The sequence below is a fragment of the Cherax quadricarinatus genome, chromosome 20, assembly GCF_038502225.1.
Source record: "Cherax quadricarinatus isolate ZL_2023a chromosome 20, ASM3850222v1, whole genome shotgun sequence".
NCBI classification, from domain to species: Eukaryota; Metazoa; Arthropoda; class Malacostraca; order Decapoda; family Parastacidae; genus Cherax; species Cherax quadricarinatus.
Window position 1 is genome coordinate 42,353,566 of NC_091311.1, and position 25,512 is coordinate 42,379,077.

The 25,512-nt window shown below is 40.4% G+C and overlaps 1 protein-coding gene across 1 annotated transcript in view; it reads left to right on the forward strand.

Moving 5' to 3' along the window:
* The first annotated feature begins 3,296 nt into the window (after positions 1–3,296).
* The window catches only part of LOC128700864 (ribosome biogenesis protein BRX1 homolog), a 39,545-nt gene continuing 17,329 nt past the window's right edge, over positions 3,297–25,512 (forward strand). Inside the window, exons 1-3 of the mRNA XM_053794325.2 lie at positions 3,297–3,444; positions 14,967–15,122; positions 18,780–18,900. Coding sequence (XP_053650300.1) covers positions 3,340–3,444; positions 14,967–15,122; positions 18,780–18,900 — 382 coding nt within the window. The 5' untranslated portion in view covers positions 3,297–3,339. The remainder of the gene's footprint in view (positions 3,445–14,966; positions 15,123–18,779; positions 18,901–25,512) is intronic.

The following is a 25,512-nucleotide window of genomic DNA, read 5'->3' on the forward strand; positions in this document are numbered from 1 at the left end:
AGCCTAGATATAACAAGCGACCTGAAGTGTTATCATGGGCTTGGCATCCCTAGTTTTGAAGGTTCTCATTATCCATCCTGTCATTTTTCTAGCAGATGCGATTGATAACAATGTTATGGTCCTTGAAGGTGAAAGCCTCCGACATGATCACTCCCAGGTCTTTGACATTAGTTTTTCGCTGTATTGTGTGGTTGGAATTTGTTTTATACTCTGATGGAGTTTTAATTTCCTCACGTTTACCATATCGGAATAATTGAAATTTCTCATCGTTGAGGGGAAACGCCCAGCATTTCCACCCGGCAGGGGACTGAACAGCTAGAGCGTTGTCTAACTAGCCAAGGGAGCGAGCCACTGAATCAAATAGAGCACACTTTAGCATTAACTGAATTAAATATAGCACACTGTAGCACTAATTGAAATCAATAAATATGGTAATTGGTTGAGGCGCCATGTATTAGATTCTAAGCTATAATAAGAACTGTTGTTGTTGACTCAGGCGCGGTTGTGTAATAATAATAATAATAATAATAATAATAATAATAATAATAATAATAATAATAATAATAATAATAATAATAATTTAATTTTGACATGGCACATAGTTGTACAGAAGAATATAATAGATGGGTGTACATGCCAAAAGCCCCATTGTATTACCTGGAGTTTACCTGGAGAGAGTTCCGGGGGTCAACGCCCCCGCGGCCCGGTCTGTGACCAGGCCTCCTGGTGGATCAGAGCCTGATCAACCAGGCTGTTGCTGCTGGCTGCACGCAAACCAACGTACGAGCCACAGCCCGGCTGATCAGGAACTGACTTTAGGTGCTTGTCCAGTGCCAGCTTGAAGACTGCCAGGGGTCTGTTGGTAATCCCCCTTATGTGTGCTGGGAGGCAGTTGAACAGTCTCGGGCCCCTGACACTTATTGTATGGTCTCTTAACGTGCTAGTGACACCCCTGCTTTTCATTGGGGGGATGGTGCATCGTCTGCCAAGTCTTTTGCTTTCGTAGTGAGTGATTTTCGTGTGCAAGTTCGGTACTAGTCCCTCTAGGATTTTCCAGGTGTATATAATCATGTATCTCTCCCTCCTGCGTTCCAGGGAATACAGGTTTAGGAACCTCAAGCGCTCCCAGTAATTGAGGTGTTTTATCTCCGTTATGCGCGCCGTGAAAGTTCTCTGTACATTTTCTAGGTCGGCAATTTCACCTGCCTTGAAAGGTGCTGTTAGTGTGCAGCAATATTCCAGCCTAGATAGAACAAGTGACCTGAAGAGTGTCATCATGGGCTTGGCCTCCCTAGTTTTGAAGGTTCTCATTATCCATCCTGTCATTTTTCTAGCAGATGCGATTGATACAATGTTATGGTCCTTGAAGGTGAGATCCTCCGACATGATCACTCCCAGGTCTTTGACGTTGGTGTTTCGCTCTATTTTGTGGCCAGAATTTGTTTTGTACTCTGATGAAGATTTAATTTCCTCATGTTTACCATATCTGAGTAATTGAAATTTCTCATCGTTGAACTTCATATTGTTTTCTGCAGCCCACTGAAAGATTTGGTTGATGTCCGCCTGGAGCCTTGCAGTGTCTGCAATGGAAGACACTGTCATGCAGATTCGGGTGTCATCTGCAAAGGAAGACACGGTGCTGTGGCTGACATCCTTGTCTATGTCGGATATGAGGATGAGGAACAAGATGGGAGCGAGTACTGTGCCTTGTGGAACAGAGCTTTTCACCGTAGCTGCCTCGGACTTTACTCTGTTGACGACTACTCTCTGTGTTCTGTTAGTGAGGAAATTATAGATCCATCGACCGACTTTTCCTGTTATTCCTTTAGCACGCATTTTGTGCGCTATGCATAGCATTTCGGGCAAGCTTAATATTAACTTAAGATTAGGAAGGCAATAATAACAGGTTATTATTTGGCTGTTTACCTGGAGAGAGTTCCGGGGGTCAACGCCCCCGCGGCCCGGTCTGTGACCAGGCCTCCTGGTGGATCAGAGCCTGATCAACCAGGCTGTTGCTGCTGGCTGCACGCAAACCAACGTACGAGCCACAGCCCGGCTGGTCAGGAACCGACTTTAGGTGCTTGTCCAGTGCCAGCTTGAAGGCTGCCAGGGGTCTGTTGGTAATCCCCCTTATGTATGCTGGGAGGCAGTTGATGTGTTACAGTGGGTACAGTAATTACAGATTAAAATTTGCGTATAAAACTGACATTATTACAAATAATGGTACAAATGGAATTTATTTACAATATGGGTTTATTACAATGGGAAAATTTAAAAAACAATTTACAATTTGAGATTATTACAATTTAGTATCATTTAGAACAATTAAATGAAATTAATAATTATTACAATTTAGTAATATTTAATACAAAGAAATTTAAGCATCTAATTTAGAAGTAATGAGTTTATAGTTGAGTAATCATTAGCTCAATATATAATGGTGAATTAAGTTTAAGTTGAGTAGACTTAGAAATTTTTTTTTGTATAGCCTCTGAGTAACTGGTAGGTATTGAGTATGGTTTGTCTGGTTAATTTTGGGTGAGTAGGTGATTTCTAAGTTGAACCTTATATTGATTTGCAGGTAGGGTCCTTCAGTGTTCTCTGACAATAAATTCCAAATCTTAGGGCCCTTTATGTGCATAGGGAGAGATGGACTCGAGGGATATCGAAGAGTGATTTGTGTCTTGTATTATGGCTGTGTTCTGTTATAGTTATCAAGGAGGATTTTGAGAAGAGGGTTTATATTTGAGTGCAGTGTTCTATGTATGTAGTAGACACAATAATAAGTGTGGCTGTCTTGTATATTAAGCAAGTTGACTCTTGAATAGCGGCGGAGTATGCTGTCTTGTGCCGGAGTTAGAAATCAATCGGACTTCAGTTTTTGTTGGGTTATTTAAGGTTTGAGGTGATTTGCTGTGGTTGAGCCCCATGCACAAACTCCATAGGTGAGGTAAGGGTAAATGAGTGAGTGATACAGAGAAAGGAGAGCTGATTGTGGTACATAATATCGTATCTTTGAAAGGATACCTACTGCTTTCGAGACTTTCTTGGAAATTTGCTGTATGTGTGTCTGGAATTTGAGCCCATTGTCAAGGTGGAGACCTAGAAATTTGCCCTCTGTGAGTCCAGAGATAGGTGAGCCATTTATCTGTCGAAGTTTAGGTAAAGGGGTTCACCTGACCTAAATGGGAACACTGTTTTCCTATTTCTATTTCAAGAGTAACTTCCTTTCCTTTATAATTACCGCCCACATTTCGCAAACATTTTTCCCGGTCTCCCATGAGGCTGTGATCAGGAACACCTAAGCTTCGGTGTCCCTTAATAACCCCCAACAGCAACATGGGTAAGAGGAAGCGTGAAGCTCTAGTTACTGAAGAAGAAACTATTGAATTGCCTCCTCTCCCACCACTTGTTAGAGATTCAGATGAACCTGTTAAAAAGAAGGTAACCCAGTTGATTTTTTTTTTCATGCATAACGTGTGAGATGTGTGTCATGAAGACACTGCTTTTAGTATGGTGGTCAGCCATGTGACGAGTGCAACCTGAACATTTATGTTCGAGTGTTCTTGTTAAAGTCTTTGTATATTTGTTTTCGTACATACAGATGTTTTGACATTGGTTGATAGTATACTCTGCTATATGGATCTTGCGTTTATCATTTATTTCCATTAGTATTAAATGCTAGAATTTATTAGGATTATTAATCCAGATGGTTAGGAACTCCGCTTAGCCAAAGGAAGCCAATCAGTCTGGCTTTGTTTTATTGGATCCTTTGATTCTCTTTACCAGGATGTAACGCACAACTGTACCTAATTACTGTTAGGTGAATAGGAACAAGGAAATATGACCAACATTTCCAGTCATGCCTGGATTGAGCCTGGCTCCTTCAAGTATGAGCTAAAGGTTCTACCATATACATGTATTGGAAATATTTAAATTTTATAACCAGCATTAGGTATTTTTTTTTGTGGATGTTTCAGCGCTGTATGATCCTTGTCAGTTTAGCGCTTTCTTTGATTATAATAATTTGTGGATGTACTGTATGTATATCCATTCCTTGATTCAGAGAGTTCAAGCTACCCTCCCTTTTCTCAGATTGAACCTGATTGCTTCCCATTTCCTAAGCTTTGTATGACTTACAGGCTCAGTGCTCTCTATATATGTATTATAATAATTAAGGGTATACTCTGTTTCAATAAATCCCTAATTAACATCTGTATATGGCATTTATTTAATTTAACCCTTAAACTCTCCAAACGTAGATCTACGTTTTTTCAACATTTGAAAGTATGTAAGAAAACGTAGACCTTTTTTTTTTTTTTTACATTTGAAAATGTGTAAAAAAACTTTGATCTACATTTTTTTTTGTTATATTTGAAAATATGTAAAAAACGTAGATCTACTTTTGGAGCACTACGCATGGGAACGTAGATCTGTTTGGATAGTTTAAGGGTTAATAGCATTCATGTAGTCTAATGAAAAAATATTAAGATTTGTAACAAAATGCCTATACAGTAGTAAATGTATAGATGGAAAGAGTAATATGTTATGATTTTATTTAGGATAAACTTTGGATTAATTTTTATCAAGATTTCTGTTTTTGACATACTGTATATGTATGTCATTCTTAAAAATCATATAAAACCCACAGTATGTCATTTTTATTCATTCTTGCATTTTGTTATAGGTTCCATTTCATTAAAACAGGTACAAAAGTGACCATATAATTAAAATAGATATACAAATGTGACATAGTACATGTATAATGATTTTGGCTAGTGTACCCCTAGCATTATAATTGCTAATTACATGTTTGTTATAAGTTTACATCTAATAATTTATTTAGTGTTTTCAACCTATCACAAGAAAAGTCTGTAGAAAAGAGAATATAAGTACTCCTACTGTAATACTTGTATACTAATATACTATTATGATAAGGTTTTGGAAGTCCAGCAAAATCCCTGACATTTCAAGTTGCCAAAATAAGCAAGTTATCCAGGTGGCAGGTTTAGTGACTTGCTTAAATATATTTATGAGTTATCTAAGACATAGATCTGTTTTACTGCTAAAGGTAGAATCCAGCAAAGCACGCAGGTGCATAGGCTAGGACAAATACACCCATACTGCAAGCTAGCTAGTTCAGGCACACACAGGTACTGTGCATGGATTGCCATACATAGCAGCATAGTGAGGGGAAACTGGGGATAGCCCAAGAGGTCAGACAGTGATCTGTATTACTGCTACAGTAAGGAACAAAGGCTTGGGAGACAGGACAGCACACCCTACCCTAGCGGTTACCTCAATTTCCTCCCTCCCCCCCTCCTCCTCCTCCTCCTACACTCTATCATTCTATCTCTCTCTCTCTCTCTCTCTCTCTCTCTCTCTCTCTCTCATCTCTCTATCTCATCTCTCTCTATCTCATCTCTCTCTATCTCATCTCTCTCTATCTCATCTCTCTCTATCTCATCTCTCTCTATCTCATCTCTCTATCTCATCTCTATCTCATCTCTCTCTATCTCATCTCTCTCTATCTCATCTCTATCTCATCTCTCTCTATCTCATCTCTCTCTATCTCATCTCTCTCTCTATCTCATCTCTCTCTATCTCATCTCTCTCTATCTCATCTCTCTCTCTCTATCTCATCTCTCTCTCTCTATCTCATCTCTCTCTCTCTATCTCATCTCTCTCTCTCTATCTCATCTCTCTCTCTCTATCTCATCTCTCTCTCTCTATCTCATCTCTCTCTCTCTATCTCATCTCTCTCTCTCTATCTCATCTCTCTCTCTCTATCTCATCTCTCTCTCTCTATCTCATCTCTCTCTATCTCATCTCTCTCTATCTCATCTCTCTCTCTCTCTCATCTCTCTCTCATCTCTCTCTCATCTCTCTCTCATCTCTCTCTCATCTCTCTATCTCTCTCTCTCTCTCTCTCTCTCTCTCTCTCTCTCTCTCTCTCTCTCTCTCTCTCTCTCTCTCTCTCTCTCTCTCTCTCTCTCTCATCTCTCTCTCTCTCTCATCTCTCTCTCATCTCTCTCTCATCTCTCTCTCTCTCTCTCTCTCTCTCTCTCTCTCTCTCATCTCTCATCTCTCTCTCTCTCTCTCTCTCTCTCTCTCTCTCTCTCTCTCATCTCTCATCTCTCTCTCTCTCTCTCTCTCTCTCTCTCTCATCTCTCTCTCTCTCTCTCTCATCTCTCTCTCATCTCTCTCTCATCTCTCTCTCATCTCTCTCTCATCTCTCTCTCATCTCTCATCTCTCATCTCATCTCTCATCTCTCTCTCATCTCTCTCTCATCTCTCTCTCTCTCATCTCTCTCTCATCTCTCTCTCTCATCTCTCTCATTCTCTCTCTCTCTCTCTCTCTCTCTCTACACAGGGTTCAATAACATTAGGTTAAGGATCCCTAGCTTTATTGACAAGCTATTTACAGGTTAAGGATTCCTAACTTTATTGACAAGCTAAGAGCTATTACTTACAACAGTTCATTTGAAAGCATTTTTATTGTTATGAGACATACAAGTAAGGAACAGGATGAAGTTGGAACCATCTGTGGGCCAGCATTTTCATTTTATCAACTGACTTTATCTCGTTGACAACATAATGCTTTATGAATGTGCTCCATACTCGAGTCATCCTGGGGATAAATGATATCAGTTGAAGTGATGTTCTGGAGAAGGGTACAGCCAGAGTGAAGTTGCTGCTTTCTGCCCATCTTGTGGTATAGAAATTTGCTTCACACTGCCCTCGAAGTGGATCCAATTGTTCTACTTTGACAATATTGGCCTTGTACATAACAGTAAGGCCACCCACATCCCTCCTGTGTTGAAGGCTCTGCTGAAATGACAGATCTATCCAGGATTGGTCCAGGTGAGAGATGAGATGTCTTGCTCTGTTCTCTACTCTGTCAAGCAGTTGCAGATGAGAAGGAGGGCAGGCGAACCAAGAAAGTGGAGCATACTCAAGGTGTGAGCGTACTTGTGCCTCGTACAAAATTTTGCAACCCCTGCTGTCAAGCAGGGGTTGCAAGATACGGCAGAGTGCTGTAAGCTTCCTGGCTGCCTTGTTTGCAAGATTTACAACGTGGTTTTTCATGGTCAGTTTGGAGTCAGATTTCACCCCAAGGATATCAACTTCTTCCCCATTCATCCTTACTGTTGCACCAGCATTACCATCATGGTGCTTAGAGATCATCATCATTTGTGTTTTCTCAGGTGCAAATGTTACTTGCCATCTTTCCCCACGTTGATATAGCTCTTAGCTGTGATTGATGTAGCTTAGAACAGCTGACATTTCTTCTCTTGGATAAGTGAATATCAGTGTACAGTCGCTTGCATATGCATGGGATTCTGGGATGAGATGAAGAAGGTCATTGAAGTAGACATTCCATAGCAATGGTCCCGGAATGCTTCCTTGTAGAACACTTGCCCCAATAGGCTGTCTTGCTGAATCTGTTCCATTGAGAACTACCCTTAGAGATCTACCATGAAGGTAATCACTGAGGAGACATAGCGTAGAGCCTGCAATTCCCAGAGCTTGCAGTTTTGCTGAGAGGTCCTGGTGCCACACCCAGTCGAAAGCACCAGCAATGTCCAGTGCTACCACACAGCTGACTTTGGATTCATCACTGACTGGTGCCACTTAGTGGAGAGGCTTAACAACAGATCAGCAGTAGAGCCATATTTACGGTCACAAAATAGTGAGTGGTAGTCAAAAAATTGTGTCATTTGTCTTGAGATTATTGTCTCAAGGAGCTTGCCAATGATTGACAGGAGTGACACTGGTCTGTAGTTGCTGATTTCTGCTCTGCTCTTCTTTTTGTGAACAGGGACTACATTTGCCTTTTTCCACAGAGAAGGCCATTTACACTGTACTAGGCAGTGCTGAAAGATGCAAGTTGAAGGTGCTGCTAGCTGTTCTGCACATCTCAGCAATCTTGGGCTCAACTTGTCTGGGCCCACAGCCTTTTCTTGGTCAAGCGATTTAAGAAGGAAATGCATCTCTTCCTGCCTTATTGTCACCACTGACAGTTTTGACACAGTTCTTGTAGCTAGCCAAGGAGGGTCCCTTGCTGGATCGGGAACTTGCATTTTGGTAGCAAAGTGTTCGGCAAAGAGGTCCGGTTTCTCTTGACTACTAGTAGAGTTTACCCTCTCTCTCTCTCTCTCTATCTATCTATCTATCTATCTCTCTGCTGCTACTGTCCCTCTCCATCCCACCTCATATTCTTCTCCCCTGCCCTCCCTATATCCCCTAGTACCCTTAAATCTCTCCCTGCTGCTGTCCCCACCCCTCCCACCTCATATCCTTCTCTTCCCTGCCCTGCCTCCCCTCCCCCCTTCCCTTCCCTACAACACCCAGCTATCACAAACTCACTCGAAAGCTCACAGGCTTGTTCTGGGATTCAGTGGGTTACCTAAGAAGGCCAAGAACCAGGGGTCTGGTGGAACCTGGGAGGGAAGAGTGGGAGGAAGAGCTCAAAAAAAGGGAGGAAGACTGGGGAAGGAAACTAGAAGAGCTTGGCAGGAAAATGGAGGGGAGGATAGCTGCAGAGAGCAGGAAGTGGGAGCAACAAGCCATAGAAGCAGAAGGTAAGATACAGTGCTTAGAAGAGGAACTGAGAAACATGAAACAGCTTAAAGAGAAAAATGACGGTACAGATATAACATCAGGAACTTCTGCATCAGGCACAGACAAGGGGCCTGGAGGGAGCATAGATGCTATACTGCATACAAGGGCCTTATCAGACCCACATGGGGCCAAGGCAAAGATGAGGAGGAGCAAATGAGAGGTGTGAAGACAATGAAGAGGCTATGGCATATGAAGAGACTCTAACAGACCCCCTGCAGGGGCCAGGAACAGCTGAGCAGGACTAAAACACCCCAGAGGACGGAATGGGAGACACAGTGTGAGGATGAAAGGGCGAGATCAGTTTTTGTCTGCGGGCTCTAGGAAGTTGAAGGGGAAACCTATGATAAAAGGAGACAGGAGGAGAAAAAAGTGATTGAAGGTATCATGAAAGCAATAGGTGAAGGCAACATGACCCAGGTGGCAAATTTTTGGAGAATTGGGTGGTTTGCAAGGGGACGGAAACGGCCTCTCAAAGTAATTTTCAAGGCAGAATCAGCTCAAACCATGATTCTGCAGGAGAAAGCATGACTCAGAGACAAACAAGAGTACCAGAGTGTGTGCCTCGATCGAGACAGAGCACAAGAGGAAAGGTTGATTCTGAAAGAGAGTACAAAAACGAAAGGAGGAACGAGAGGAAATGACAAAGATGAGCAGAAGAACCCAGATGCAGGTGGAAGGGCAAAAACCCTCCAGAAAAACTCGCAGAAGGACTCCAACCGCGACAACCCCAAGGCAACTGAGCAATCTAAACTGACACTCACACACTGATTCCTCTGCCTCCACCCCCCACACCACAAACCCCACCCATACAGCAACCCCCTATGGAACTCTGCCCCCACCACAACCACCCTGTAGGCCCCCGCCAGGGCTCCTGATCCCTCAACCCCAATCTTTTCCCAGGATCACAGTATTAGAAAAGAAGTTGAAGGTTTTTGTACACGAACACAGATGGAATAACGAATAAATATGAGGAGTGGCATGAAAGAATCCGTGAGAAGTCCCCATACATCATAGCAGTCACAGAAATGAAACTCGCTGAGACAATAACAGACGCAGTCTTCCCTCCAGGATATCAGATCCTGAGGAAAGATAGAAGAAGCAGAGGGGGAGGAGGGGTTGCACTGCTCATAAAAAACTGATGGAGATTTGAGGAAATGGAAGGCATGGACAAGATTGGAGGAAGGGATTACATAGTAGGTACACTTCAGCCTGGGGAACATAAGGTGGTCATTGCAGTGATGTAAGATAAGATAAGATAAGATTTCGTTCAGATTTTTAACCCTGGAGGATTAGCCACCCAGGATAACCCAAGAAAGTCAGTGCGTCATCGAGGACTGTCTAACTTATTTCCATTGGGGTCCTTAATCTTGTCCCCCAGGATGCGACCCACACCAGTCGACTAACACCCAGGTACCTATTTGCTGCTAGGTGAACAGGACAACAGGTGTAAGGAAACGTGTCGAAATGTTTCCACCCGCCGGGAATCGAACCCGGGCCCTCCGTGTGTGAAGCGAGAGCTTTAGCCACCAGGCCACCGGGCCTGCAGGAGACCAAGAGAGGAATATGAAGAGAGCAACAGAGCAATAGTGGGCACACAGGCCGAGGTGGCAAGAAGAGCTCACTTGAGCAGAGCAAAGTTACTGGTTATGGGTGATTTCAACCACAGGGAGATCGACTGGGAAAACCTGGAGCCACACGGGGGTCCCGAAACATGGAGAGCCAAGTTAATGGATGTGGTACTGGAAAACCTTATACATCAACATGTTAAGGACACTACCAGAGAGAGAGGGGAGGATGAACCAGCAAGACTGAACCTTGTGTTCACCCTGAGCAGTTCAGACATTGAGGACATCATATATGAGAGGCCCCTTGGAGCTAGTGATCATATGGTTCTGTGTTTTGAATACATAGTAGAGTTAAAAGTAGAGAGAGGTAACAGGAGTTGGATGGGAAAAACCAAACTATAAAAAGGAGGACTACACAGGTATGAGGAACTTCCTGCAGGAGGGTCTGTGGGACATGTAACGTCAGTGGAATACGTAACAACAAAATGCAGGGAGGCAGAGGAAAGGTTTGTTCCCAAGGGCAATAGAAATACGTAATAGGAAGACCAAAGCGAGTCCTTGGTTTACCCGAAGGTGTAGGGAGGCAAAAACTAAGTGCACCAGAGAATGGGAAAAGGTACAGGAGGCAAAGAACCCAGGAAAATAGAGAGACTGGTCGAAGAGCCAGAAACGAGTATGCACAGATAAGGAGGGAGGCCCAGCGACAGTACGAAAATGACATAGCATTGAAAGTCAAGTCTGACCCGAAACTGCTGTATAGCCATATTAGGAGGAAGACAACAGTCAAAGACCAGGTGATCAGGCTGAGGAAAGGAGGTGGGGAACTCACCAGAAGCAATCAAGAGGTATATGAGGAGCTCAACAAGAGATTTAAGGAAGTATTTACAGTGGAGACAGGAAGGCCTCTGGGTGGACAGAACAGAGGGGGGATGCCAACAAGGAATATACCAACAAGTGTTAGATGGCATACACACAACTGAGGAGGTGAAGAAGGTGCTAAGGGACCTTGATTCCTCAAGGGCAATGGGACCGGACAATGGGACCAGACAACATCTCCCTGTGGGTCCTTAGAGAGGGAGCAGAAATGCTGTGTATGCCACTAACCACAATCTTCAACACATCCCTTGAAACTGGGCAACTACCTGAGGTATGGAAGATGGCAAATGTAGTACCCATATTTAAAAAAGGAGACAGAAAAGAGGCACTAAACTATAGACCATTGTCACTGATGTGTATAGTATGCGGAGTCATGGAGAAGATTATCAGGAGAGTGGTGGAGCACCTGGAATGGAACAAGAGTATTAATGCCAACCAGCACAGATTTATGGAAGGCAAATCCTGTGTCACAAACCTACTGGAGTTTTATGATAAAGTAACAGAAATAAAACATGAGAGAGGGGGGGGGTGGGTTGATTGCATCTTCTTGGAGTGCAAGAAGGCCTTCGACACAGTTCCTCACAGGAGATTGGTGCAGAAACTGGAGGATCAGGCACATATAACAGGAAGGGCGCTGCAATGGATCAGAGAATACCTGACAGGGAGGCAACAACGAATCATGGTACGTGATGAGATATTACAGTGGGCACCTGTGACGAGCGGGGTCCCATAGTGGTCAGTCCTAGGACCAGTGCTATTTCTGGTATATGTGAATGGCATGATGAAAGGGTTAGACTCAGAAGTATCCCTGTTTGCAGATGATGTGAAGTTAATGAGAATTAAATCAGATGAGGATCAGTAGTGGAGGCAGGAACCATACATAGCTTTAAGATGAGGTATGATAAAGCTCATGGGGCAGGGAGAGAGGGGACCTAGTAGCACTCAGTGAAGAGGCAGGGCCAGGAGCTGAGTCTCGACCCCTGCAGCCACAATTAGGTGAGTACATAATTTAGGTTTAGGCTAGGTTAGTACTTGCTGATAGTTTTACTAAATTTAATTGTAGTAAGAGAACTCTTAAGTAGTCTTATAAGAAAATATTAGAATTCTGATCAGTCAGTGACTGTAATGTTGGCGAGGTAACTGACATTCTATGGCATATTGTCTACATGGTTATACTTAATGCAGATTATGTATTTAGCTGTTACAATTAAAGTATGGACTACTAATTTTACGCTTAATAAGTTCAACATTGTATATTCTGTATTCATGGTGCAGAATTATATTAACTCCTTGACTGTCGCAACCCCAAATCCTGAGGTGTCTCCTGGTGTCTCAAAATCCCCCCCCCCCCCACCAAAAAAATAATGTTTTCTTAAGAAATGATAGAGAATCTTTTCCTGATTGTAATGACACCAAAAGAACGAAATTTGATGGAAAACACAGAATTACGTTCTCACAAAGTTAGCGACCCTGGCGATTTCGCCCACTTTGAGCCCTATTTTCGGCTAATTCCATTGTTCCAGTCGACCAAACTCATAGCTATTTCTTTAGAACTCCATTTTTCTAGCGATTGAGTACAAGAAACTTCCCCCCCCCCCCATTTACTGATTTCAACTACCCAATAACGTGGTCAGAAATTTGCAATTTGGCCAATTTCACAAAAATTTAAAAAATATGACAATTTCAAAATAGGGTTCAGAACGAACAATGCAGACATTCCTGGCTCTCAAATAACATTTTCTTTGTTCATCAGTCACGTCTCCAGGCCCCTCTGATATTACTCTTGCTTTCTATTTTGAATTTTTATTCAAACAAAAAATAGAAGATTTACTGTTATGCAGACTACTGCAATATTGTAATAATTGTATAAATAATGTCAACCCATTCATGACTGCATATTAGAATGGCTACTTGGACATTTATTGGAAAATGACATCATTTGTTTACTTTTGAACATCGGCAAAAATCAAACATTTCTGCTACTTTGAGCTCCATTTCAAGGTTCCTTTCATAGTAAAACCAATCAAAATCACCTCTATTTTTATAATATGTAGACCACAAAGTCGGCATTTTAATTAAAAAAAAGTTTTTTTCTCATCATGCACTGTGTGTTGCAGGATATTTTTTATATGTGCACACTGACCACACAGACCCATTCTCTCACATGTGGGCCTACCAGCTTTCTCCTGCTTGATTTGAAGCTGCTAGAATTTATGAGTATATATCCGTCAAAAACGGTGGCTCGTAAGACATATATATACGGCCAAAACAGTCAAAGGGTTAATGGTATAAAAAAGTCCCTCTCTTCCTTTTCAGCATCTTTTCCTTAACTTTGCCCTTGATCTGGTGGATACAAATGCTGTTTTGACTTTAGCAAAAATTAGTTACTTTGTCCCAGTCCTTTATAGCTGTATATAAAAAGGTTTATAATGCCTGACTGCAGGCAGTGGGTATTACTAAATTGGTAGGCTGATAGACAGCAACATCCAGGGAGGTATGTACTTCTATCCTGTGACTTTGAGATGGAAATCTGTTAACTTAATGTTTTGCATTCTTGGTAGGATTGCTGATCTTTTCTTTCTGTCTCATGAGTATAAAGGATGAAAGGCAAATCTTGCAAACTTTTACTTACATTCAGTATTCACTTATCTTTATTTTCCTGTGTATTTCTTAATAGCTAATTTTCCTGCACAATTAGCTTTCCAAGTTCATAGGTTTGGTCTAAGATGCTGAGAGGAGGAGGGAGTGACCTCTGGAACTAAGGATGTGTCAAAGTATGGGTATTTGTATTGGGTAATTTTGATGGTGACTATTGGTATCAACCTAAAATTGAGTGAATGGGTTTGTGCGGTGTGTTTACCTGGAGTGTGCAGTATAAAAAAATAATCCTGCTTTATGCGGAGCATGATGGTTAAAGCAAAACTCCATCCTTGTGTTTGGTTTAAAATAGGCACTTCAAGGTGTTTTCTAGGATTTTTTCTTATTGGCTGTTTCTTGGTATCACTTAATAGAATAGAAGACATACTACTGAAATAGAGATGACTGTAATTGGTTTTGGAACTGGAAGTAGCTTGAAATTTGGCTCAAAGTAGCAAAAATATTTGTTTTTTGCCAATTTTCCTGAGGACGGATAAGGCCCCTACACCACCTGGTCTGTTTTATGGGTTTTTAATAAGTCTGATTCAATTATTTGGATGATGTAAACCATGACCAGTCTTTTCTGGTTATATTTTAACCAAAAATAGGGTAAATCTTCAGTTTTTTGTGTGTGTGATTACGAATTCAAAATGGAGGGCAAGTGTAATATAGGAGAGACCTAAGGATGTGATCAATGAACAGAGGCATTGATGTTTTAGTACCTGGAATGTGTACATTGTTTATTTTAGACTATTTATAAATTTGAATTTTTTGTTGTTTTTGTGTAAAATTGATGATTTCTGTGCACCATACAGAGTAGTTCTAATACTTGAATGGGCAGTTTCTTATCCTCAATTGCTAGAATGGAAGGCATACTAGCAAAATAGCTAAGAATTTGGTCAAATGGAGCAATGAAATTGACTTGCAATAGGACTCAAAGTGGGCAAAATTGTCAATGAGGAAATTGTGCGTGTGTAATTCCACAAGTTTTCCATCATATTTCATATACTTGTTGTCAATATGTTTAGAAAAATATCCTCTCCCATTTCAGATTTTTTTTTTTTAAATGTAAACACTCTGAGGGTCTGCACAGTGAAAGGGTTAACAGACAGCATAATAGAAATAATCGTCTGTTATCATGGTGATTTTGTTTTCTTGTTTCCTTACAGAATAATTTCCCAAACTCCTTAGAATACAGTACTTTAAACTTACATTAATAAATTTTTCCCTGAGTTGCACATTAATTGAAAGTTACTTTTCCAGCCAAAATGGACCAACAAGCAGCGTGTGCTGGTATTTGGCTCTCGTGGCATGTCATTTCGAGACCGCCACCTGATGGATGATATTCGTTCTCTCTTACCACACAGTAAACCTGAAGCCAAGAAAGAGCGTAAAGATGATCTCAGAGTTATTAATGAGGTAAATGCAGAGGCCTCTTTTTTTTTGGGGGGGGGGGAGAAGCATTACCTTAGTATGTATTTTTTATGATTCCCAACCTTTTTTTTTTTTTTTTTACCTCATGAATGTGAACCACCCATAAGATCAAATGATGTGCTGTAAGTAATATAATTAATAGACATGAGACAAAATTTGTGGAGAAAAAATAGAAAGTAGCGATGGATTGTAAATGCAGTATTACCAACGGTTTGCTAAACTGTATTGGTGTTTAATAGGTTGAAGGGTCAGCTTCTGGATATACAGTGGACCCTCGGTTATCGGCTGTAATCTGTTCCAGGTCAGCCGAAAACCGAAATAATATTTTCCATAAGAATTAATGTAAATACAGTTAATCTGTTCCAGACAAAAATATTTACGAAAAATAATTTTTTTAACAATTATATGAATATTACATACCTTTATTGAAGATTAATGCTGGCTTCTGGAAGATAAGGAGGAGGAAAGAGGGAGGAGGTAGTGTTTGGAAGGAGAATCCCCCTCCATAAAGACTTCAGGTAGCAAAGCCTTCTCTGGGGTTACTTCCCTTCTTTGTCTTTTAATGCTACTAGGACCAGCTTGAGAGTCACTGGACCCCTGTTTAACAAAATAACTGTCCAGAGTGCTCTGTTTCTGGCGTCTCTCTAAGATTTCCCTGAAGTGGGACAGGGTTTTGTCACTAAACATGTAGATATGGCTTGTTTCAGCTTTGTCAGGGTGGTGTTTCTCTACAAAAGCTTGCACCCTAGTCCACATTGCACACACCTCTTTACTCTCTGAAGAAGGCACCTTCTTCACTCCCTCTTCCTCCTCCTCTGAAGCAAGTTCCTCAGCTGCAGTCTTTTGCTGTAGGAGTTGAAGCTCTTGCAGTTCTTCAGTGGTTAGCTCTTCCCTGTGGTCCTCCACCAACTTTTCCACATCCTTACCACTCACTTCCAACCCCAGGGACTTTCCCAGTGCCACAATAGAGTCCACAGGTTGGCATGGTCAGGGTCAGCCTCAAACCCTTCAAAAACTGTCTCTTGAACACAATCTGGCCACAGTTTTCTCCAAGCAGAGTTTCAAAGTTCTGTAAGTCACTCCCTCCCAAGCCTTACCTATAAGGCTTATGCAATGGAGGATAGTGAAGTGATTCCTCCAGAACTCTCTCAGGGTCAACTGAGTGTCTGATGTCACTTCAAAGCACTTTTGAAACATTGCTTTTGTGTAGAGTTTTTTGAAGTTAGAAATGACCTGCTGGTCCATGAGCTGGAGGAGAGGAGTGGTGTTAGGAGGCAAGATCTTCACTTTTATAAAATTGAAGTCCCTAAGCACTTGGTCTTCCAAGTCTGGAGGATGTGCAGGAGCATTGTCCAGTAACAGGAGGCACTTGAGTGGCAATTTCTTTTCCAGGAGGTATTTTTCACACTTGGGCCAAACACATCATTAACCCACTCTTTGAAAATTTGCCTTGTGACTCATGCCTTATGATCAGCTTTCCACATTACACACAATCAATTCTTCATGACATTGTTTTCCTTGAACACACTGGGATTTTCTGAGTGATACACGAGTAAAGGCTTCACTTTGAAATCCCCACTAGCATTACCACACAACAAAAGAGTAAGCCTGTCTTTCATAGGCTTGTGTCCTGGCAGTGCCTTTTCCTCCTGGGTAATGTAGGTCCTGTTTGGCATTTTCTTCCAAAACAGGCCTGTTTCATCACAATTGAACACTTGTTGGGCTTCGAATCCTTCAGCCTTTACATAGTTCTGGAATTTGTGAACATACTTTTCAGCCACACATTTGTCAGAACTTGCAGCCTCACCATGCCTTACAACACTGTGTATGACACTACGCTTCTTAAATCTGTCAAACCATCCTGTGCTGGCCCTAAATTCACAAACTGCATCACTTGTTTCAGGCATTTTCTTTGCAAGATCCTCATGCAACTGCCTTGCCTTCTCACAAATAATCGACTCCATAACACTGTCTTCCACTAATTCTTTTTCCTTAATCCACAATAATAATAACTTTTCCATCTCTTCCATTATTGGTGGCCTTTGTTTAGTTAGAAAAGTTACTCCTTTTGCAACATTAATGTCCTTGATTTGTTGTTTCTTTGCCAGGATGGATGTAATTGTTGATTTATTCTTGCTGTACATCCTGGCAAGTTCCAGTGCCCTCATACCACTCTCAAACTTTTCTGTCAATTCATGCTTAAATTCCATGGTGTGTCTCACTTTCTTTACCACAGGAACTTTCTTTTGAGCCATGGTTAGTTATTTCACAGTTGCACTGCAAAAATAACACAAACTACCATGGGAAATAAGCGAAATGTTTGGATGTATGAGCAGAAGCTTCCTCAGCCACCGAGAGACAGCCAAGCTGATGCGCAAGCGACCCCAGCCAGCGGACGGACGTGTCCCAAATGGCCAATCACTGAATTAACGGCCAATAACCGGGCGCCGAAAAACCAGCCGATCACCAAGTTGGCTGATAACAGAAGTAGCCGATAACCAGGGGTCCATTGTACTTTGCTTTTACAGGAACAGCTGATAAACCATATCATTGATTATTTACTTTAGCTAGAGTAGTTAAAAGTAAGAGGAAGGTGTACATGGAAAATAGTGTCAATATGTTAAAGAGAGGTGAATGAGTTAAAGGTGATAACTATTAGCATTTGTTGGGAGAAAGGTTGGCTAGTGCACCTGAATGTAATGAGAAGGACATCATGGAGATTTGGTGTAGAGTTATACAAAATTTTTATAATTTATTAATGTACAAAAACAGCAGAGTATATGGAATAAAAAAAATTAAAATGTATGGTTAGGGAGAGAATGAGTGAGTCATTGTCAGCTGATTTTGTTAAGAATATGAAAATTTTGGGAGAGAAAAATAAGGTGAAAAAGCCAGAGAAGCAAATGAACTTGTCACTTAAGAGCAAGAGTTAGATAGATGAGGTTGAGGTATTGGAGAGAATATTTTGGAGTTGCTAAAATGGATGATGAAAGGGAGGAGATTCAAGAGATGTGAGTGTGTATTGGTTTTAGGCTTGGATTTTGAATGTTCCACTGGTTAGGAGACTGAAAGTAGTTGAGATGTTGTGTTTGAGATCATTGTGTAGTATGAATATTATACAAGGCATAGAAAGCATTGTAGTGGTATGAAGGATGTAATTCAGGAAGAAGAGTGTTGTTGAAAAAGGATTGAACAAATAAGTTGATGATGATGGTGAACGAAAGATGGTGTAGTGAATATTCAAGAGGGATGTGAAGGGGGTTTTGAGTATGGTAGTAGAACCTTGAGTATCCAGAAACCATGTGCAAGTATGTTAGAGTGGAATGAGTTTAGAGAAATGGTTTTTGGGATTATGTATACTGGAGGAATGTGAACAAGGTAATATCTATGAAAGGATTCAGGAAACTGGTTAGCAAGACTTGAGTTCTGAGGTGAGAAGTACTATACCTGCACTGAAAGATGTGTTTTAGTGCTATAGACCATTTACATGTTGATGTCCATATATTTTTGGAGACAGATAGGAAATAAGTGATGGCTAATGTGTTCTCTTTCTTTTGGTCACCCTGCATTCATAGGAAATAGGTGGTGTTAGATAATATATATCAATATATATTTACAATGCTTTAATTTCTTTTTTAATAGATAGCTGAGATGAAGAACTGTAACAAATGCATCTACTTTGAGAATAAAAAGAACAAGGATTTGTACATGTGGGTCTCCAATGTTCCACAAGGGCCTTCTGTCAAGTTTCTCATTCTTAATGGTAAGAAATTTTGCTGTCTAGATTAATCTAGGAACATGAGCAAGTTTTGTAGTGGTTTATAACATTCCATATAATATGCCCAGTTGTTAAGGTGATGCAGAATTTTTGTAACTAATCAGTAAGTAACCTTATCATATCTCAAATTATTTAAAGGATAATATGGAATAAATCTAGGTAGTAGGCTGGTAGACAGCAACCGCCCAGGGAGGTACTACCATCCTGCCAAGTGAGTGTAAAACGAAAGCCTGTAATTGTTTTACATGATGGTAGGATTGTTGGTGTCCTTTTTTCTGTCTCATAAACATGCAAGATTTCAGGTACATCTTGGTACTTCTACTTACACTTAGGTCACACTACACATACATGTACAAGCATATATATACATACCCCTCTGGGTTTTCTTCTATTTTCTTTCTAGTTCTTGTTCTTGTTTATTTCCTCTTATCTCCATGGGGAAGTGGAACAGAATTCTTCCTCCGTAAGCCATGCGTGTTGTAAGAGGTGACTAAAATGCCGGGAGCAAGGGGCTAGTAACCCCTTCTCCTGTATAAATTACTAAATTTAAAAAGAGAAACTTTCGTTTTTCTTTTTGGGCCACCCTGCCTTGGTGGGATACGGCCGGTTTGTTGAAAAAAAAAAAAATATGGAATAAAACATCTTTTGCTGTACCATAATCATTATTTGTTCTATCTTTTATTGTGGTGCCTTCATATATTTTCAGTGCTCCTATCCCTTTTTTTAATAAGCATACAGTACTTCATATTAATATTGGCACTTTCTACATTTATTTTGGTACCAAAACCCACCATGAAACGATTTTCTTCACTGAAACTAGTCGGCTTAGTATTAATGTATCTACCTTTAATTATTCAGTAATATTATGGCTTTGGTGTATCTTAACCCTTTGACTGTTGGTGTCGTATGTATACAGCTTACAAGCCAGTGTTTTTGACGTACAGTATTAATATGCCAAAATTCTGACGGCTTCAAAACAAGCGGGAGAAAGCTGGTGGGCCTACATGTGGTCAATGTGCACAGTATAAAAAAAATCCTGCAGCACACAGTGCATAATGAGAAAAAAAACAAACTCTGACCGTGTTTTTGGATTAAAATGCTGACTTTGAGGTGTATTTTCGTATATTATTTATGGTTGTATTCTCGTTTTCTTGGTCTCATTTGATAGAATGGAAGATATATTACAGAAATAGAGATGATTTTTATTGGTTTCGTGATGAAAAGGACCTTGAAATTGAGCTCAAAGTAGTGGAAATGTTTGATTTTTGCTGATGTTCAAGAGTAAACAAATGATGTCACCATCCAATACATGCCCAACTGGCCAGTCCTAATACACAGTCACGAATGGGTTGACGTTATTTATACAATTATTACAATACAGTGGACCCTCGTTTTATGTAAGCATTGGAAGTCATAATTTTAAAAAATTGCAACTTTTTTCATCAAAATTTTGACTTGCAAATTGTTGTTTGACTCACAAATAGTTGTTTGTCCCAGGTGTTTATGCATGGCCCCAAGCAGCCCCACATTCCATTCACAGCCAGTGTGCAATCCCACACGTTCATACAATACATTTCGTAGTATTCCATTTGTTTTAGTGCTTGCAGCTACTAAATAAGCCACCATGGCCCCAAAGAAAGCTCCTAGTGCCAGGCCTTTGGTAAAGGTGAGAAACATGATAGAATTCAAGAAAGAACTCGTAGCAAAGTACCAAAGTGGAGGAAGAACAAAGAGGGGAGAATGTACTTTCTTCAGTGATTCAGTGATTCTATGATATGTACAGTACTAAAGCAGCTTGAGTCGATAAAAGCTATAGCGCCAGCCAGCGATAAAGTGTAGCATTAACACTGTAGTAGCAAGTATGTAAAGTGATTAATTGATAGAAAAAGGACAGCATGAATCTAACTCTTCCGGTGTTGTTGGAGTTATATAGGGCTACTGACAGGACTGCTGCCTCCACCACCACTATGTATGGCTTATGCTCTCAGTGGCCCTTATACACCCAACAACAAAACACAACGCCACTTATGACATACGTAATGGCATTTTTTATTCATTCTAGAATATTTGTTATATTTCTGTTATTAATATTGTTTATTATGTCATATTAGATGACTGTGAAACAAAAACCTGTAACTGTTTTGCATGATGGTAGGATTGCTGGTTTCTTTTTCTGTCTCATAAACACGCTAAGATAACAGGGATATCTTGCTACTCCTACTTACACTTTGGTCACACTTCACAGACACGCACATGCATATATATATATACATACATCTAGGTTTTTCTCCTTTTTCTAAATAGCTCTTGTTCTTTTTTATTTCTTCTATTGTCCATGGGGAAGTGGAAAAGAATCTTTCCTCCGTAAGCCATGCGTGTCGTATGAGGCGACTAAAATGCCGGGAGCAATGGGCTAGTAACCCCTTCTCCTGTATACAATTACTAAAAAAGAGAAGAAGAAAAACTTTATAAAACTGGGTTGCTTAAATGTGCGTGGATGTAGTGCGGATGACAAGAAACAGATGATTGCTGATGTTATGAATGAAAAGAAGTTGGATGTCCTGGCCCTAAGCGAAACAAAGCTGAAGGGGGTAGGAGAGTTTCAGTGGGGGGAAATAAATGGGATTAAATCTGGAGTATCTGAGAGAGTTAGAGCAAAGGAAGGGGTAGCAGTAATGTTAAATGATCAGTTATGGAAGGAGAAAAGAGAATATGAATGTGTAAATTCAAGAATTATGTGGATTAAAGTAAAGGTTGGATGCGAGAAGTGGGTCATAATAAGCGTGTATGCACCTGGAGAAGAGAGGAATGCAGAGGAGAGAGAGAGATTTTGGGAGATGTTAAGTGAATGTATAGGAGCCTTTGAACCAAGTGAGAGAGTAATTGTGGTAGGGGACTTGAATGCTAAAGTAGGAGAAACTTTTAGAGAGGGTGTGGTAGGTAAGTTTGGGGTGCCAGGTGTAAATGATAATGGGAGCCCTTTGATTGAACTTTGTATAGAAAGGGGTTTAGTTATAGGTAATACATATTTTAAGAAAAAGAGGATAAATAAGTATACACGATATGATGTAGGGCGAAATGACAGTAGTTTGTTGGATTATGTATTGGTAGATAAAAGACTGTTGAGTAGACTTCAGGATGTACATGTTTATAGAGGGGCCACAGATATATCAGATCACTTTCTAGTTGTAGCTACACTGAGAGTAAAAGGTAGATGGGATACAAGGAGAATAGAAGCATCAGGGAAGAGAGAGGTGAAGGTTTATAAACTAAAAGAGGAGGCAGTTAGGGTAAGATATAAACAGCTATTGGAGGATAGATGGGCTAATGAGAGCATAGGCAATGGGGTCGAAGAGGTATGGGGTAGGTTTAAAAATGTAGTGTTAGAGTGTTCAGCAGAAGTTTGTGGTTACAGGAAAGTGGGTGCAGGAGGGAAGAGGAGCGATTGGTGGAATGATGATGTAAAGAGAGTAGTAAGGGAGAAAAAGTTAGCATATGAGAAGTTTTTACAAAGTAGAAGTGATGCAAGGAGGGAAGAGTATATGGAGAAAAAGAGAGAAGTTAAGAGAGTGGTGAAGCAATGTAAAAAGAGAGCAAATGAGAGAGTGGGTGAGATGTTATCAACAAATTTTGTTGAAAATAAGAAAAAGTTTTGGAGTGAGATTAACAAGTTAAGAAAGCCTAGAGAACAAATGGATTTGTCAGTTAAAAATAGGAGAGGAGAGTTATTAAATGGAGAGTTAGAGGTATTGGGAAGATGGAAGGAATATTTTGAGGAATTGTTAAATGTTGATGAAGATAGGGAAGCTGTGATTTCGTGTATAGGGCAAGGAGGAATAACATCTTGTAGGAGTGAGGAAGAGCCAGTTGTGAGTGTGGGGGAAGTTCGTGAGGCAGTAGGTAAAATGAAAGGGGGTAAGGCAGCCGGGATTGATGGGATAAAGATAGAAATGTTAAAAGCAGGTATATAGTTTTGGAGTGGTTGGTGCAATTATTTAATAAATGTATGGAAGAGGGTATACCTAGGGATTGGCAGAGAGCATGCATAGTTCCTTTGTATTAAAAGAGATTGCATTATAGTAAGTCTGTTGAGTGTATGGTAAAGTGTATGGTAGAGTTATAATTGAAAGAATTAAGAGTAAGACGGAGAATAGGATAGCAGATGAACAAGGATGGAAAGGTAGGGGGTGTGTGACCAGGTGTTTACAGTGATAAATAAGCTGTAGAGTTGATATTAGTGTCATATTGAAGGACTATCTTGTCCTGCTTCCAAACACACTCCCCTGCCACCGCCACAATTTCTAACATATGTAATGACATATTTTATTCATACACCAACAAGAGTCTTCAGTAAAGGTAAGTGTGATGTTATTATTTTATTCTTCATGTCTCATTGTTGTCTGTGTATGTAAAAAAATATTTTTTTGTGTAAACTTTTCATCTGAAATGGATTAATTGGATTTACATTATTTCTTAACTGACCTCATTGATTCTCCTGATGGAAACTTGATTGGCTGCTCTAGCCTTGATACCAATTTTGCACTTTGACTCCAGCCCCACTCGTCTGCTTCCACCTTCATGAACCCTTACCCTTTCACACTCCTTACCAGTTTAGTGTATGATTTTTTAATGTATTATTTTTATTGTTGGAACTGTAGGCATGTGTGAGTGAACTGTGGGGGTGTGGGAGTAAATTGCAAAGGTGTGAAAGAAGATTAGGCAAAATTGTAAAAAAAGAAAAAAAAAATCTTTAATTTTGTATTGTATTTGCAAATGGAATAGTTTTAAAAATGCAGTATTAGAATGTGAGGCAGAAGTTTGTGGTTATAGGAGGGTGGGGGCAGGAGGAAAGAGGAGTGATTGGTGGAATGATGAAGTAAAGGGTGTGATAAAAGAGAAAAAGGTAGCTTATGAGAGGTTTTTACAAAGCAGAAGTGTTATAAGAAGAGCAGAGTATATGGAGAGTAAAAGAAAGGTGACGAGAGTGGTGAGAGAGTGCAAAAGGAGAGCAGATGAAAGAGTGGGAGAGGCACTGTCAAGAAATTTTAATGAAAATAAGAAAAAATTTTGGAGTGAGTTAAACAAGTTAAGAAAGCCTAGGGAAAGTATGGATTTGTCCATTAAAAACAGAGTAGGGGAGTTAGTAGATGGGGAGAGGGAGGTATTAGGTAGATGGCAAGAATATTTTGAGGAACTTTTAAATGTTGAGGAAGAAAGGGAGGCGGTAATTTCATGCACTGGCCAGGGAGGTATACCATCTTTTAGGAGTGAAGAAGAGCAGAATGTAAGTGTGGTGGAGGTACGTGAGGCATTGCGTAGAATGAAAGGGGGTAAAGCAGCTGGAACTGATGGGATCATGACAGAAATGTTAAAAGCAGGGGGGATATAGTGTTGGAGTGGTTGGTACTTTTGTTTAATAAATGTATGAAAGAGGGGAAGGTACCTAGGGATTGGCGGAGAGCATGTATAGTCCCTTTATATAAAGGGAAAGGGGACAGAAGAGATTGTAAAAATTATATAGGAATAAGTTTACTGAGTATACCAGGAAAAGTATACGGTAGAGTTATAATTGAAAGAATTAGAGGTAAGACAGAATGTAGAATTGCGGATGAGCAAGGAGGCTTCAGAGTGGGTAGGGGATGTGTAGATCAAGTGTTTACATTGAAGCATATATGTGAACAGTATTTAGATAAAGGTAGGGAAGTTTTTATTGCATTTATGGAGTTAGAAAAGGCATATGATAGAGTGGATAGAGGAGCAATGTGGCAGGTGGTGCAAGTTTATGGAATAGGTGGTAAGTTACTAAATGCTGTAAAGAGCTTTTATGAGGATAGTGAGGCTCAGGTTAGGGTGTGTAGAAGAGAGGGAGACTACTTCCCGGTAAAAGTAGGTCTTAGACAGGGATGTGTAATGTCACCATGGTTGTTTAATATATTTATAGATGGGGTTGTAAAAGAAGTAAATGCTAGGGTGTTCGGGAGAGGGGTGGGATTAAATTTTGGGGAATCAAATTCAAAATGGGAATTGACACAGTTACTTTTTGCTGATGATACTGTGCTTATGGGAGATTCTAAAGAAAAATTGCAAAGGTTAGTGGATGAGTTTGAGAATGTTTGTAAAGGTAGAAAGTTGAAAGTGAACATAGAAAAGAGTAAGGTGATGAGGGTATCAAATGATTTAGATAAAGAAAAATTGGATATCAAATTGGGGAGGAGGAGTATGGAAGAAGTGAATGTTTTCAGATACTTGGGAGTTGACGTGTCGGCGGATGGATTTATGAAGGATGAGGTTAATTATAGAATTGATGAGGGAAAAAAGGTGAGTGGTGCGTTGAGGTATATGTGGAGTCAAAAAACGTTATCTATGGAGGCAAAGAAGGGAATGTATGAAAGTATAGTAGTACCAACACTCTTATATGGATGTGAAGCTTGAGTGGTAAATGCAGCAGCGAGGAGACGGTTGGAGGCAGTGGAGATGTCCTGTCTAAGGGCAATGTGTGGTGTAAATATTATGCAGAAAATTCGGAGTGTGGAAATTAGGAGAAGGTGTGGAGTTAATAAAAGCATTAGTCAGAGGGCAGAAGAGGGGTTGTTGAGG